General features: G+C 44.0%; 1 protein-coding gene across 5 annotated transcripts in view; it reads right to left on the minus strand.

Annotated features, from left to right (window-relative positions):
* The window catches only part of LOC306787788 (neurobeachin-like), a gene marked incomplete at its 5' end in the record, with an annotated part of 83335 nt that overhangs the window by 40199 nt on the left and 26605 nt on the right, over positions 1-16531 (minus strand). For all 5 annotated transcript variants that reach the window (XM_079283067.1, XM_079283066.1, XM_079283069.1 and 2 more), the window contains 8 exons: positions 68-265; positions 5377-5523; positions 6575-6694; positions 7932-8058; positions 10496-10617; positions 10878-10973; positions 12340-12440; positions 14942-15173. In XM_079283067.1, the coding sequence (XP_079139193.1) occupies positions 68-265; positions 5377-5523; positions 6575-6694; positions 7932-8058; positions 10496-10617; positions 10878-10973; positions 12340-12440; positions 14942-15173 (1143 nt within the window). The remainder of the gene's footprint in view (positions 1-67; positions 266-5376; positions 5524-6574; positions 6695-7931; positions 8059-10495; positions 10618-10877; positions 10974-12339; positions 12441-14941; positions 15174-16531) is intronic.

The raw sequence follows: 16531 nt of genomic DNA on the forward strand, positions 1-16531 counted from the left end.
ATTGATTCAGAGCTCGGTAACCAGGTCAGCGGCGAGCAGCCACTCAGAAGAATCCCGGCAGACTGACCTGTAGCATGAGCGCGTGTGGCGAGTGGACGAAGATGGAGGAGTTTTCCCTCGGCGACGACTCCAGGCAGAGCTGGGCATCCGTCGCCTTGGCGTTGTAGGTGAAGGAGATGGAGTTGGCCAGCTTGCTATCGTACAAAACCTGCTTGTGGTGCTCGGCCAGGTGGATGTCACTCTCTGACTTGAACTTGAAAGTGCTCTGCAGTGATGGAGAAAGAAGACGTCAAGGAAACAAAAATTATTTCGAGAGACAAATGAATTGTCCACAGACGAGAGAAGTGTGAGTGTGAGTCTATGTGTGCACGTTTAACACCCAAAATGGAGTCTGCTTAATTGCAGCATGTGTAAACAACCCAGCATTAGCTTAATGAACACAGCGCTAACCCAGGCACTAATTCAATTAGCACAGAATAAGAGATGGAAAGGGCCAACGGATGAGTGGGAGAAAGGCTCCCGGAGCTCCGAATGTATCTCCTCTCTTTGTAGTCAACAAAAAACACGGATATATTTGTGTTATTCAATTTCTGACTATTACGTTACATTTGTCCTGCAAATAACTCAAAATGATACCTTTTCCACAAGCTGCTGAGTTGTTTATCTTGTGGAAATCTAAAATACCGTGGACCGTTTTCCTTGTAAATTTTGTCCTTGAAAGAATAGTAGCTCCTCAAACAGCAATACTGAAATAGACTGACACATTTGGAATGGGGAAAACTATAAAGAATTGAATTGAATGCTGTCTCCTCAGCTCAAATACAGAAAAATGATTAATATCATTGAACTGTTTTCAACTGTTCCATGCAGACACTGTAGGAAGTCTAGGCCGCACTTTGTGTGTGTGTGTGTGTGTGTGTGTACATCTTTTGGCTGCATCTGTCTGTGTGTTCATGTGTCCTGCAGCGGTGCTGATCTACGCATGAAGCCCCGCAGATCAAAGGCCAGCGAGTTGCTCTGCCGCCGCAGCTCCGGGTAAGAAGGGGCCCTCTCCCCTTCCGAGCGGCCGGGTCTCCAGGCGCCTTGCTGAGCCTGACTGCACAGGAAAGCCCCGGGGCTGCTCACAGACCTGCAGGCCCGTCTTCTTCTCAACCTTTCATCTGAGGTCTGCTGAAGAACACGTGCCCGGAGCAGTTTGAACCAGGCAGCTATAAAATTTCCCTCTGAAGCAAAGAGTGCGCTGAACAATGGAGACGACGTCTGAAGAAAAGAGCCCCTCCACGGAGCAACATCCTTATCTCAGCCCAGCGAATGCACTTCTACTGTTTTCTAGCACTGGCTTAGTCTTCCTTCCATTCATCAGGTTCAAATGTGACACAAAAGGCTTACTTGTAGGAACCTATAATCTGATTCTGAAGCACATTTTCCAAACAAACACCTGACATACTTGGGTTGCAAAGGTATTCGATTTTCACAGTACGATACCATCTCAGAAAATACGGTATTACACTGTTATTATTATTATTATTACAACGACCCTGAAAGGACACTCACTCACTTATGTCAGTTTTCTTTTCTCAAAACAATTAATAAGCAACTATACATACAGTATTATAATAACGGCCAATTTTCATACCATGCTATGAAACCACTGCAACCCTGACACCTACACACACATTAATGCCAGCGGAACACCAGTAATCAACGGTACTTAGGCGGGAGGCCAGCATGCCTGCGCTAATATTTTCTGACTTTAGAACATAATACTTTAGGTGAGCGGTGTTAGAAAGTGTATCTATTAAACTTTTAAAAAGCTAGTAAGCTAGAATACTGCAGCCATATGCAAGGTGATCAATCACAAACACAAATAAATTGCTCTTGTGTTTATTTTTCAAGGTCAGTGAGCCCTCTGGACAAAAGAATAATTACTGAAGAGCCTGAATGTGAAATGAATACACTTATTAAGATGCACACTTTTTGCAGTGTAAGCCCATTTATTGTGGTGCATTTATGAAAGGTGGGTGTGTACTTGTGCATATGTAGAGATGTAGCTGTGGAACTGTGAGCTTTTAATGTATGTCGGAGTGCTAAACGACGGAGGCAGGTAGCTGAAAGTGTGCAAGAGATTTGCTGACTCTTTAAAGTATTAATGGAGGCATGGATCCTATAAATTCCAACATTAGACGGGCGGCGGGAGAAGCAGGCAAGAGTGAAGGAAAGTGCACAATGTAACATATGTGAAGCTTTACGAAGCTGCGCTTAATCACATGCTATTCCTCACCTGGTTACACAAGCACACAGAGGAATGAAAGCGACAACTCCCGCATTTGTAACACCTGACAGCTGCAGATACCACACTGGCCTGCAGTGATAACAGCACACACACACACACACACACACACACTACTCCATTCTGCTCAGCCTCCACACAGATTGCTGAATGACAACCAGTCCTCCAAAATGGGTCCTCCTCAACATATGGCAAAACTAAATCATCCATCTTATTGAGGTTATCAGATGATTGAATAACGTGTGCGTACAAATAGGGTTGGGTATCATTTGATATTTTTCATGGCTTTGAGTTTCCGTACTGATACCAAACAGCCATGCAAGAGCTTTGCCTAAATATACAATCTAAAACTGATCACAGAACAGCGAAACAATATCAAAACTCCACCGAGACATTTGATGCCAGCTTTTAGGACAGTTATTGATATTCTTTCAGTCAGCGCCAAACTGAGGGGACGTTTGTCTGAATATTAAAATGCACAGAACAAAAGACCTTTCAAAAAAAGTATTATAAAATCAGACAATTACACACAAATGTGCACGCAAAAACACACACAGGCATACAACGCAGGTGTCCAGATAGACACTCCACACGGGCCAATAATTAAGTTGCGGCCAGATTGTTGGCAGTGCTCCGCAATGAGGAAATCTGGACTGGATGATGAGTGCAACCAGCGACACACACACACACACACACACACACACACACACAGACACATACACACAAACTTTCTTTTTACCGTAGCTCACACTGGAAAACAAGATGTTATGGTCTTGCTTCTGTCGTTAGGAGAGCATGGAAGTGCTGCACTGCACACACGTACAGACATTCAGTACACACAGCGTGTCAGCCATCATGAGTCGCGTCGAGCGAGAAGACCTTGAACACCCTCACTGTGCTGACGTCTTGTTCAGCAGAGCGAGCAGAGTGGCTGTCTGCTTTTCGCTGCTCATTACTGAACAGTAACACTGACAGCGGATGAGACCGAGAGGCTGCGTACAGCTACGCGCACACGTATGTATATACACTGTACAGCACAGATTAGACTCCGGGAGCAGATCGTCAAATATGCGCATCCTTCTCCGCGTGAAGTCGTGGGAACAAGGACGGGCCTCTATTCGCATGAAGACAGGAAGCTGTGAGACACAAGCCGAGTCCCACTGGCGCTCTCCTTTAGTCGACCGGAAAAACCCGCACACTCATCATTACGGTAGCGGCACCGAGGCCAGCGGCTTTGAAACAACTGAGCCATTTAATGGTCTCTTCTGGGCATCTGAGAAGCCCATTCTGCACCGTGCAGAGAGGCAATCATCTGACTGATCAGCCACGGGAAACTGTGGGCTGTGACAGAGAGAGGAATCAGTATTCATGGCTGAGAAATAGCAAACCCCAAGCATGCGATCATTAGGAGGAACATGAGAGGACTCTAGCTTATAACGTGAGAGAGAGAGAGAGAGAGAGAGAGAGAGAGAGAGAGAGAGAGAGAGAGAGAGAGAGAGAGAGGATGATCTGTGCTCTACCTCATGCAATCTTTGTGTACTCCGCATGTTTCTCTGTTAGTGTCACCTTATCAAGTCTTGGCAATTAAAAAGCCAATTCCTGATTCAGTGTGTACCCTTTTTAAGGAGCTTTTGAAATACCAGCAGCTGTTCCCAAACATCAGCAGCCTCAGATATCCGTGCAGTCTCACGGTGCTGAAATCTTGACAGGTTTGGACACCTTCATAAACAAGCTATCAGTGGCCTGAGGCGTGCACACGTCTGCCAAAACAAGAAGCAGACAGCTGGCAAGGTGTTGCGACATCTCAGCCGTCTCCGCTGGCCAGGCCAAAAGGCAGAGCTGGTGATTTCTAAAGGGCGTGATGCCTCATTTGAATAATTATATAGTGCGACAGGAACGCAAAGTTCGGTGTCTGTTTAAAATCCACCCTCGCATACTTCTAAACTGCAAAATCTGTGATTTCCCGAGAGGCTTTTTGTGATTGTTTAGTGATCTACTTTTTATTGTGCCCCTGTAATCTCAATCTGCTGCATCTACTACAACTTTATTTGGTGACAGGGAAGCATTAAAAGAGTGCAGGTGTTTAAATCTAGGCAGCCAATAACATTTCAGAAAATGAGTTTGTCACGTCAGCCACGGCCCTCGCTCACAACATGTCTTTCAGCTGCATTGTTGAGAATTTATATATATATATATATATAAATATAAATATATATATATGTACACAATAAAGCACAATAAAGATATTTAGATGGATAGATAGATATATAGAGATGTATCTGTCTCTTTTGAAACTGAATTAGAAAAGCTCACCGACAGTGATGATGCCGGAACATCATGGCTGACAGGAGCAGAATTATTAGAAATGAAAAACGTTCCTGCACCTATTAGATTACCCAGATGAGACAAACCCCCCCCCCCCTGTCAAAAGCTTGGTTTTTGGCAATAAAATATGTTGCATCAAGGTTACAGCATAAGCGTGAAACTATGGTTGACATATTGATTACCTCTGCCTCTTGTAAACAGAATCTCTCTCTGCATTCTTGCTGGAAAAAAAAGGTTGTTGAGAGCGACGCAAAGTAGACTTTTGCTTCACACATTAATCCTAAAAAGGAAGCTTCTTTCATAAGCCGCACTCCAGTCCAGTGATTCCCAACCATCAAATCAAATCAAATCAACACAATTGGAACATGACGAGTGGTGTTGATGAAGGGTTCTTCAACCGCTGCTCTGGCCTACGCAAAAAGCAGTACACCAATTTGTCCTAACACTCATGCTGCAGCACTAATGCACTATAAGAGAGGGTCCACGGGATGTGAAACCTACACTATATACATCAACTGACAACAAACACTCACGCTACCAACCCTGGCACTAATACACAGGCTATTTCTGTGTTTGACAGCCCGAGAATGATCGATGGCCTCAACTTCTTCTCGCTGAACGGGCAAAGACAGCATTAAGTAACAATGAAATCCTCAGGTTGTCAGGAGATTCTTCCTGCCAAATGACATTGATGCGCAGTAAAGCGTCCAGAGAATACACAGTACGGTGGGTGATGAGGAAGTACGTGCACGCTGTCTCACCTTGTATCCTGGGCCAAGCTGGTGGATGGCAAAGATCTGAGCTGGGTTGAGAGCTTCACTAAAAACGTAAATGGCTCCCAGCTGACCGCAAAACACCCTGTTGGCATCTGCCGTCTCCGATGAGCCCAAGAAACACTTGTCGTAGCTCTGAAAAAGGGCACAACACAAGAAAACATTCAGCTATCATGTCAAACATTCTCAGAGCTGTCCTGCAAAGAGAGTTTGGCAAACACTAGAACTTCTAGATCGTGTGCTTTTCAGTGTCAGGACGCATTAACACCTTTGAGAGGAAAAGATTAATTGAAGTTTGTTGATCATGACATTTTTAATAAGACGGCTCAAGAGTTATTAATTATTCATTTTTAATCTCTGGTCATAAATATGTGGTATTCCGCAGTGAATGGTGAAAAGACGGATGAACTTTTGATAGCTGCTCGCTTCTAATCGCTCTGTTCACCTTTGCCATCACCTGCTCTAACTTTCTGTCCACTCGCCTTTCATCTACTCCATCCCTCCGACAGCCTTTATCACAATGAAATCTTTACGCTTCTGCTTCTTTTGAAGTGATGAAATATGTTGTATCTTCAGCCTTCAGGACAAAACAAACCCTGATAGCATCAACACATTGCCAGACCTGTTCTTTCTCTCGTGCACTGTATGTTATGTTTCTTGCCTTCGGGTGAGCTGTGTGAACCATTAAGACATTTTACCGCCAAAGGCCAAGGGATTTCTTTCAGCGGATAACGCCGGCTCTTGGTAATGGCAGCAATGTCAAAAGCGAACGGGGAAGGAAGTGTAATGAAGGCGCCGCAGCCACTGGAGAGAGAGGTCGGGCTGCCTGTCCTCTGCTCAATGGACAAGTTGGAAGTTGGAGTTTGGGCGAGCGGTGCTGGAACGGGGCCCAAGGCCAACTCTGCCCCAGCTGACGAACGCAGAGGGCAAACCTCAAACGTTTGCCAATATCACGACAGGAGGGAAGTGTAGCGCCAGACCAACACCGGGATTTTTTTGGAGCAAAACTTTTGAAAGCAACTTCTGATTTATATATTTTATTTTGTTGCAGCAGTTGAATAAGAAACTCAACATCTGTCTCCTTCGTCCTCAAGAGGGCATTTTCCCGAAATGTTAATGTAGTTATTCTCCATAAAGATCAGTGCATATAACAACACAATGCCTCTGTAATGAGCCAATATCTTACATCGTTGGTGTTGACGTGCCAGGCCATATCACCATAGGAGACCAGCTGACCGTTGACATAGCAGCGGATCTCGGAGTTCCTCCAGCGGTTGTAGATGTGGACGATGCTGATCATGTACCACTGGAAAATACAAAAACAGACTCAGAGAGAAACAAGATCATAAATCAAAACCAAAAACAACAAACTAAAATGCAACATTGCACCAAATTAAAGGATGAGTGCTTTGTTTGTTTTATAGTTGAACAATACAAGTGGGAGAAACTAGACAGTTTTAATTGTTTTTCCTTTTTATTATGTTTTTAAATGTTGTCTTGATGCATTTCTTTGCCTTATGTATCTCAAAGGTATTTACTTGCCTTACATTGTGTGTACTGTTTATTGTTTTTGTATATTATTGTACATTGCACTTTTCATTGATTCATTATATTGACTAAACTACTAAAATGTGTTGTTTCACCTTTCCACTTATCGAATGCAATGATTCATTTGAGACATTTTAGTTCAACTGTTTGTTTGTATCACGATGTCAGGCGTGGGTAAAACCTCATGTCTTTGCAATGCTGAGAATGCATCCGCTATAAGAGGGTTAACCAGCATGAAAGATTACAATGTGTTAACATGACACATTCGCCATTAATAGAGTGCATGTGTGTACGTGTACACATGTGCGCGTGTCTAGAAAGCATCTTCCCCGGTGACAATACACACAGAGTCCCCGGAGACTGAAATGGGGAGAAAAACTGCAGTGGGGGAGGAGGAGACAATAGAATTTTTTGCTGGTGTGTGTATAATTTAGAAGTGGACAATACCCCATGTGCGTGCAAGCACACACACACACACATTAACACATGCACACGGTGGACAAAATGCTGTGAGACATGGTCACTTGTAAATTGATCAAATGGAACCACTGGGAACTTTGTTAGGCAGTGCAGAGATTCTACTGGGTCAGCAAAACCTGCAGAAGCCCATCTCATCAAGTGAATGTGTGTCTATGTGTGCATGCAAGTGTGTGTGTGTGTGTGTGTGTGTGTGTGTGTGTGTGTGTGTGTGTGTGTGTGTGTGTGTGTGTGTGTGTGTGTGTGTGTGTGTGTGTGTGTGTGTGTGTGTGTGTGTGTGTGTGTGTGTGTGGAACAGTAGCAGAATGCTGACAATGCAGTAGTGGGGCAGTGTACAGGTCTAAATTGACAGGCCTTATGTACACTCATCAACACTCCCAGTGAGTGCAAGGATGGAAGGAGAGAGCGGCGACACACTCCGGGTGCTCTCTCATCTAACAAGTGGCACAGGGTTACCAACGTCTGCACTGACTAGAGATGCTTCAGTCGAGCGATGTGGCCGGTTTGTGCATTCTTACCTTGCGGGGTTGGAAATCGTATTTCACACAGTGCTGAAAGCCTTTTCCTTTTGACTTCAACGACGTGACGATGAGACAGTTCCCCACAAAGTGAGCGGAGTAGCCTATTCCTTTACTGGTGCGGAAGCTGCGGAGGAATCAGACACTCATGTCAGTTTGTTATCAATTCAAGATCTGTGTTTGAAAGAAATACCTATTTATGTAATAAATAATTTATGCAATATTTGAGCTTCTGTGTGACCAAACTCCATTCATCACTAAGTTTCATTTGTTTTGAGTCAAAACGAATGACTCCAGTTTTTTTATTTTGGATTGATAAAAGCACAGCAAACATTTGTCAAATGAATTACATTTCGACCGTGTCTGGTTTGACTTGTCAGACCAGCTGTATTGTAAATAATTGTTTTTGTTTCCACTGCAACTGCAAATGGTAAACTTGTACCGACAGAACTCCTCTCAACCAAGACACAAGCAAGGCACCTTAAACACTCGCATATCGCACTGTTTAAGCCAATACCAGTCATAAAAAGTATTTTATTTGCAGCAGCACGAGGGGGTCCCAGCTCACAGGCTTGTGGAAAAACACTCTTCCCCCTCCATTTCCCCCAAATAGTGTTTCTCTTCCCGCACTGCTAACCTCCACGTAAAAACCCCGGTCTCGCGGCTAAGCTTCTTCACGAAAACAACAACACACGTATCGCTTCTAAAATAGGCCCAGAAGGATCACACACAGCGCAGAGCCAGAGAGCAGATATAAATCCCTCTCAAGTGAATCCCTGGTGCGTGTTGGAAGAGAACATGGTGCGTTATCGCGACCTTCATGCTGCTGCTGCAGAGGCCACTATGAGACAGGCGGCTGGAGGAGCAGCTGCATCTGGAGGAGGATGATAAGACCAGGGCAAGAGGAGAGAGAGGGGGGGGGCACCCTCCACACTTACCATGACAACTTGACAAACTGTTACTGAGGCAATAGGATTATGTCCCGATGCTTCTCATGATCAGAGCTCATCCCTGCGATGGTATGGAATAAACAGATGCCGGTCTTCCTTCCTATAGACGGGTAGCTCCCCAATTCTTCAGCAAAAACGTTCTGCTCATAACGAATGAATGTTTGTCTGTGAGGGGGAGAGAGGTGGCGGGAGGACGCCGCCGGTTGGTGCCACAGAGCGAAGAGGTGGAGCGAAGATGCCGAGCCGCGGAGTAAAGAAGTTCAATTAAATGAAAGGTCAAAGCTAATGAAGCTTCGTAGTGGGTAACAGCTTGCACTTACAACACCAACGTCGAGGCCAGCGAGGTCCGGAGCTGCCCGGCGAGCGGAGGCGTCCGCCCAGCAGCACACTCGTAATGGAGTGCCTTGACATTTACAGTTCTGTTCTAATTCATGATCCGTTTATCTATTCACTTCCATTCGGTGTCATTCAGTCTAATGAGTTGAATGTTCATCATGTGCCAGTTAAGGAACTCTTTCTCATGTTGACAGTTACGCTGGATTTATTGTTCAGAAAGAAGTTGCGGAAAAATGTCAAATACGAGATTTGTTCAGAAATGTTTACTCTTGTACAAGGTGTCAGCCATGTGATCAGTTCTGTGTCCGAGGCCAACAGATCTTTGGTTGATGGTGTGAAACCAGTTGAGAACATTAACTCTGCGGAAAATGAAAAACCTTTGAATTTTGGAAGCGCTGAAACAATTGGTGAATTAAAAAATGTATTGATGAAGTCATTTACCTCACATATAATATATATATAAATGCCACACATTATCTGAATAAAGCTTCTTAGATGTGAGGATTTAAAATATGCTCATTTGAACACACATTTTTTGATCATGGCCACCCTCTTAAACATCCAATAATCCATCAGCAAGCTAAACTTTGGTTACCTGTACATAAGTATTAAAGCACCTTCGCAGTCCAGTGTTGACAGCTTATGAGAGAGATTATTCGACCTGAGCAAGAGTCTGCAGCTTTCTCGCACTGTGATTAAGTACAGTGCACTCACCCTAAACCTGTGTCTCTCATGCTGACTTCACTTAGTTTCTTCTTACTTTAAGCAGAATGCCTTTTGACTTCTCCTGTACTGAATTCAGCGGTGTGCTTTTCCTTGCCTGGATCGATAGCGATGGCAGAAGCAAGAGAGGCAGTTTGTATACGGTCAACAAGGGGTGAACTTCTTACATAACAAGTACAATTTCTTAAAGCTGTGCTGCATTGAGTACTGTCGGTAGAAAAACTGGTACTTCTGGTTTTTTTTTCAATATTTTCTGTGCTGAAAATGGAGAGTCTACAAAGAAGCCCTTCATCTGGGATCCTGAGGGACTGGCACAAAGACCTGATGTTTAACATTGATGTTTTTGATTCCTCTGTAACTGCGCTGGCAAAAATATCAACATGTGTCATGGGGGTCAACAAAACAGGCACAGCAATGAAATATGTATGGCCAATAGAAGTATTCGGACGGTGCTTAAGTGGTAAAGAGTGGATTTCTTAAGATGGTTTCAGTTCCCATTACAAGGGTTTAATGTTCATTACATAATAGTTCAGGTGAACGGCGTCCTATACTTACCAGTAGAGGTACGGCTTGTCTTTATCCACATTGATGTTGTTGAGTGGATCCTGTCTGAACCAGGTGTTGATTGTGAATCCGTTCTGGTAAGGCCATTTGGCAATTGGCGGCAATGCTATGGCCTGGGGGAGGAGCATAAACACTTCAGTTCAGCTCTTGCCAATGTTTATAGCAATCAATAAACCACTCAGTTAGTCATTACTTCACATTTCACCGTTCAACTCCTTGCACTGGTGAAGCAAAGTGTCAATTAAGATTTGCTGACTGACTGCAAAAAGGGATGCCATGAAGGGCTCTTTAGCAATTTGGGTGCATAAAAGAATCAATTTGGCATATTTTTGATAATGACGCTCAGGTGTCTGTGTTTGTATATCAGTCTCACCGCTGCACTGCGTCCTGGGAAGTTGAAGAAGGTATCAGGACCATGTCTCTGAGGCATCTGGTTCAACACCGACAAGAGCTTGATAGCATGTCTTGGCTGGAAGAGAGGAGAGGAGAGGAGAGGAGAGGAGAGGAGAGGAGAGGAGAGGAGAGGAGAGGAGAGGAGAGGAGAGGAGAGGAGAGGAGAGGAGAGTTTAAATATTATGTGCCATCTGAGGAAACTATCACAGGGAGATTCTGTGTGACATCACATCTCCACCACAACCCCACTGGATCAATAACTCTTAAATCACGTCCGCCCTCTCCGGACAGCATCTCATCAACACCATGGCAACCCTTAATCGATATGTCTCCAGAGACGGAGGCTGCTGGGAGTGGAGGAATCGGAAAAGACTGGGAAATAGGAGGGAGGTGGATGGGAGGGGAGGGAGGGGTTAGTAGACAGAGGCGGTACAGAGAGAGAGCTGAAGGGATGGATGATGGGCTTGCTATGGACCACTGATCAGTGACCAGGGGTTGTTGATTGTGGTTGTCCTGGAGTCTGAGCAGAGGGGAGATTGACGAGAAGGGGCCGAGGGTGTTATTGAAGTGGACACCAGCAGCTGCAGAGGCATCGCACAGCCAGGACGCTAACCCAACAAGAGAGCGGATTTACAGAACCGTCCCAAATGTGCATAGTTTGGTTTAAAAACATCAGCTAAATCCTGTGACTGGCCAATCAGCGAACTGCAGGGAGCAGTTGGGATGACAACAGCAAGTAGCACTGTTAGTGGAATTTGTTCGGCGCTCAACTCCTGAATTAACCACCTGGTAAAAGCCTGACAGGGGAAGAAGAGAGAAAATGAGCCCTTGAGCAAAGCATTTACTGCTGTGGAGCTGCTTAGATGTTCGTAATAGAAGATGGTGGTTATATAGAGAGTGAATATTGGGCAGGATGTTGCTTCAGAAATGAGAAGCTTCCCAAAGATACACACCCGTCCTCTATTATTCTTGTCTATTAGCACAACCATCCCATTAAGTGACACCCAGACTAATGACATACAAACAAGCTCATGCTGTACAATTAATCTAGTATGAAATAAATGTAGCTTCCCAGACGATTAATTGTGGAATACTGGCATATCAGAAAAAGTGAAATGTGCTTTTTGCAGCAAATAGATGGAAATCCTGAATCTCTTTTGATTTTAAAAACAATGAAACACATACACAGATATATGTATACAATAAGCATTGATTTAGGCATTTTTCCAGAATTAATCTGCATTGAAATGTTGCTTTTACTTTGACTACAAAATGTGGCAATGGGGTAAGGTCACTTATATAAATACATAATATATAATGATGAATTTTCTCCACTATTGTTCAATGTTTATCTTCAATATTACTGTATAACAACAACAACAACAACAACAAACTGATAAGCACACACAACCTAAAACTCTTTTAAATGTCCACCAACTTACCCAGATGCCGTTGTCTCCCCTCAGCATACTGAAGAGCAGCTTCAGCTCCTTCACTGTGATGCTGTAGCTGGCCATGACTCCCAGCATGTCCACCAGGAGGTCTGAGGACACACAGACAGAGAGGCAGAGAGTGAGCGCAGGAGAGCAGAAACAACCAGAACATCTGTGTGCGTGTGTGTGTGTGTGTGTGTGTGTGTGTGTGTGTGTGTGTGTGTTCTTTTGAGTGAGGCAGCCCTCGTCCGTCACTTCTCTGATAAAATAAGGTGAGGTCATTAAGGCCTGCAGTCAAAATGCACAAAATGCACAAAATGCAAAATGCACACTTGAGAGTTAAGTACTCCCAGCTACTGTAAACAAAGCGAATACCAACAACAGTAACAGGCTTGCATACTGTTTACAAGAGGATTATTAATGAATGTTTATTAATTACTATACACTGTATCACTAAACACCCAGATACTAACATTATTACATCTTAAGGAATATTACTTATACTGTGATGGGGGTCCTGGGGGTCCAGTATTGTTTGTCCAGTTAATGTCCTGGACTGAAAAGCTGCATAGCTCTTGTTTTCTTTTTAAATGCATCTGAAGGACCAATGTGTAGGATTTAGCGGGATTTATTAGCAGAAATGGAAAATGATATTCATAACTACGTTTTCATTACTGTATAATCACCTGAACCTAAGAATCGTTGTGTTTTTGTTAGCTTAGTATGAGCCCTACGTATCTACATAGGCAGCAGATACTCATCGTTGAGTCCGCCATGTTGCACCGCCATGTTTCTACAGTAACCCAGAACGGACAAACCAAACGTCTCCAGAGAGGGCCTTTGCATTTTTACGTGACCTGAAGGCCACCGTAGATTCTAAATATAAAGGTACACTATCAAGTGATTAGTTTAGCTTAGGTATAGGACTGGAAGCAAGGGGAAATGTAAAATAAAAAACATGTCTTGGCTTACCAGTGACTGTTCTCCCCCCCCCCCCCCCCCTGCTTCTAGTCTTAATGGGAAGCTAAGCTAATCTGCTGCTAGCTTCATATTCATCATACAGACATTAAGAATTGTATCACTCTTCTCATCTAACTCTTGCCAAGAAAGCAAATAAGTCTATTTTACAACCGACAATGACTCGATGTCATAAAATTGACAAAAACTCGTTTTCAAAAGTTTTCCCTCCAAATATTCAGGCAGACAATTAAAAAGTACATTGTGTTAGAAAGACATTTGTTTAGTCAAAATGACCTGACTGCCTCATTGACTTTCACTTTACACAGCCACAACAGATCAGTGTGATATGGCTACACAGCGCGGTCCTCTCACAGCGAGGCAATCTGCTTACAGAGGCTCTTCTTTCCCATTAGGCCTGCTGGATATGAATAGAGTCCTCCCACAGTATTTCATTAGCCAGAGCCCAGCGACAGGGAATAAAGCACAAGGCTAGCTCACTGAGGTGCTTGGTGTGAGAGGAAAAAAACGCAATACACAATGTCCCAGATTCAAAACCCCTAAGCTCTGTTTTTGGTACGATCAATCCAATGTAGGGCATTTTAAATAGCTTTTAAAAAGTGTTAGAATCACGATTCAGAAGGGGAGTCTGGGAGAATTGGCATTAAATTGACTTAAGCGGCATGTGCTCTGGTGTGGTGAGCAGTAATAAGTCACAGCAGGTATAAAGCACATTATCCTGCAGCGGTTGGTCGGACAACGAGGACACCGAGGAGGAGGGAAGGAGAGGACACGCACTCCAAGGAATCATTAAAGGGAAGTCAAGGTCAATATGATCATGTAAAAAGACGGCCGTGTAGACGTGCTGTTTTGCAATCAAGCCTTCCGTACGAATCGCAGCACACGCGGAGATATACTGGGGTCATAACTCTGCTTCTGCAGCACCAGCGGGCTTTTTATGGATGTGACTGCGGGGCAAACAAGCACTCAACACATTCAATAGTTCTGTTATGAAGGAAAAGAGTGAAAAGAAAGCTTCAAATATTGACAATGGACTTTGGAGAAAAAAAAAGTAACCGTGAACGTTTTTCTTATCCATAAGGATAAATGGTCAAAAGTAAATAAAGCAAACGCTTCTTCCACTAGTTCGCACAAAGTTCAACAATAATACAATGTAGAAGAATTACTGAATAATAATTACTTCTCCACCAGAAACAGCTTTAATCTTCAGCTTCTGTCTCAAGACACGTGATGATTTCAACATCGTTGTAGTAAAACTGTTTCAAGTTTTACTTCACATTTAATAATTTGTTCAAATACAGCACAAAATTATATTTTAGGAATAATTAATTCATATTTTACTGAATCTTAAGATACATCAAAATCAGCAAAGCTGTCTGCATTTGTCTTGCAGCCGGGCAGCAATGCAGGTCATCATCATTTCATATGTTATTCAGGAAAATTGTACGATATTAAGATCATATTGTCTTATTCTTTGACCTTTTGTCCAAATTACTGAAAAGGAAAGTGGAAATAATTTCACGTGTGGCCGTGTTCACATCTGCATTTCAACATGTGACCCCTCCGTCTCTTTTTCTGCCATCGTGCGTTCACTGTCTTTACCTAAATGCTCACAAATGGACGGCTGGCTCACCTGCTATCATGTCGTCCACAGTGCTCATCTTGAGCAGCACCTGCTGTATGAGGCCGACCTCGGTGCTGGTCTGCAGGTTGCGCACGCTCTTGCGGAGGATGGCGGTGAACATGCTCCAGATCTCGGCCTGGCACGTCACCTCGCAGTGGGACAGCAACTCCACCATGCAGCCGATGCTCTCCGCCTCCTGGATGATGAAGTTCATCTCCAGGTCAAACTCGCCGCCCACCAGCTGGAGGAGGGTAGAGGGAGAGGGGGAAGAAGACAGGAAGGGGAGGAGGGGAAATGGTTTGCAAGGCAGGAAAAGGGGTTAGGGGTGGCGAAGAAAGTGGGAGGAGAGAGAGAAAAAAATGATTTAGTGAAGCATTTAACCTTTTGTCTGTAGCAGAGGTAAGCCCGGCGTATACAGAAACAACTAAATGTCCTTCATCTGACCATAGCACATGTACACAGAGCACATCTCCTCTGCTCTCTCTTTAGCGTGAGGAGCACAGCACTCTCCTCTGCGAACTGCCATCACTCTCAAAATACAGCAGGCATAAAATTGGCCCCCCCTTCTACCGCCTCAGATCCACACCATGCGAGCTAACACGGACACTGACGAGCACACATTTCGGTTTGTGTCCTCTCAGATAGCATTCGTCAGAGGACATCATCATTTTGGAAAATCGAGTGCAAATGTCCCGTCTCTTAATGGCTGAAATTACTTGTGAAATTACAGCCGTCACATCGCTAAGCCTCACAAAACGTACACACACACACACACACACACACACACACACACACTTGCACGACGTGAACACAAAGCGTAATACCCACGCAGCTCATCCTCAGCACACCACGCGACCCAGGAAGAAGTGGTCGCCATGGCAACCACCAAGCCAAGAGACCAAACATTGTGGTGATTAAATCTGACGGAAGAGAAACACGCAACAGGTTACGAGCAGACGAAGAGATTACGAGCAGAAACAAAAGACGAAGTCGGACTGTGACACAGGCAGTGAGGATGAGCGTGATGGATAACTCAAGTACAGCCAGTATGTTTCACAAGCAGACGAAGGAGAGAGCGGTCTCCTGATATCTGAAGGGAACAAGAGGACGAGTGGTTGTTGGTGCTGCCAGTGACATATGAAAACTGAAGCTTCACTGTTTTCAACGAAGGGTTAATTCTTGATAATTAATTCCGCGTGTGTGACTAAACAACAAAATAAAGTCCAACTAGAGCTGGGAGTTCATTCAATATTGTCTTTTCACTCTCAGTTGACCCGCATCTTGAGGAGATGATGAGATGTTTTGGGCTGACAGTGATCGTTGGACGGTGGTTGAAAGCTTAGTAAACGTTGTGAACATGAGTTTATGGTCTCGATCGCTAGTTTCAAGTCTTCTTCAATACAGCGTGATGTTGATTTTCTAAAATATGGTTCAATTTAGAGTAAAGTAGACCATAAAGCAGGGTGTGCTTTAGGGCGGGGCTTCAGCGTGTTTTCAGTTCATGAAAGTTAATTGTAACATTTCGGTCGTCTAAAAAACGTCTTATTCAGCATTCGGCTGTATTTACCACCCTCTCATGTCACCGTTGCAAAAAAAAAA

The sequence above is a fragment of the Melanostigma gelatinosum genome (assembly GCF_949748355.1).
Source record: "Melanostigma gelatinosum genome assembly, chromosome: 14".
Lineage (NCBI taxonomy): Eukaryota > Metazoa > Chordata > Actinopteri > Perciformes > Zoarcidae > Melanostigma > Melanostigma gelatinosum.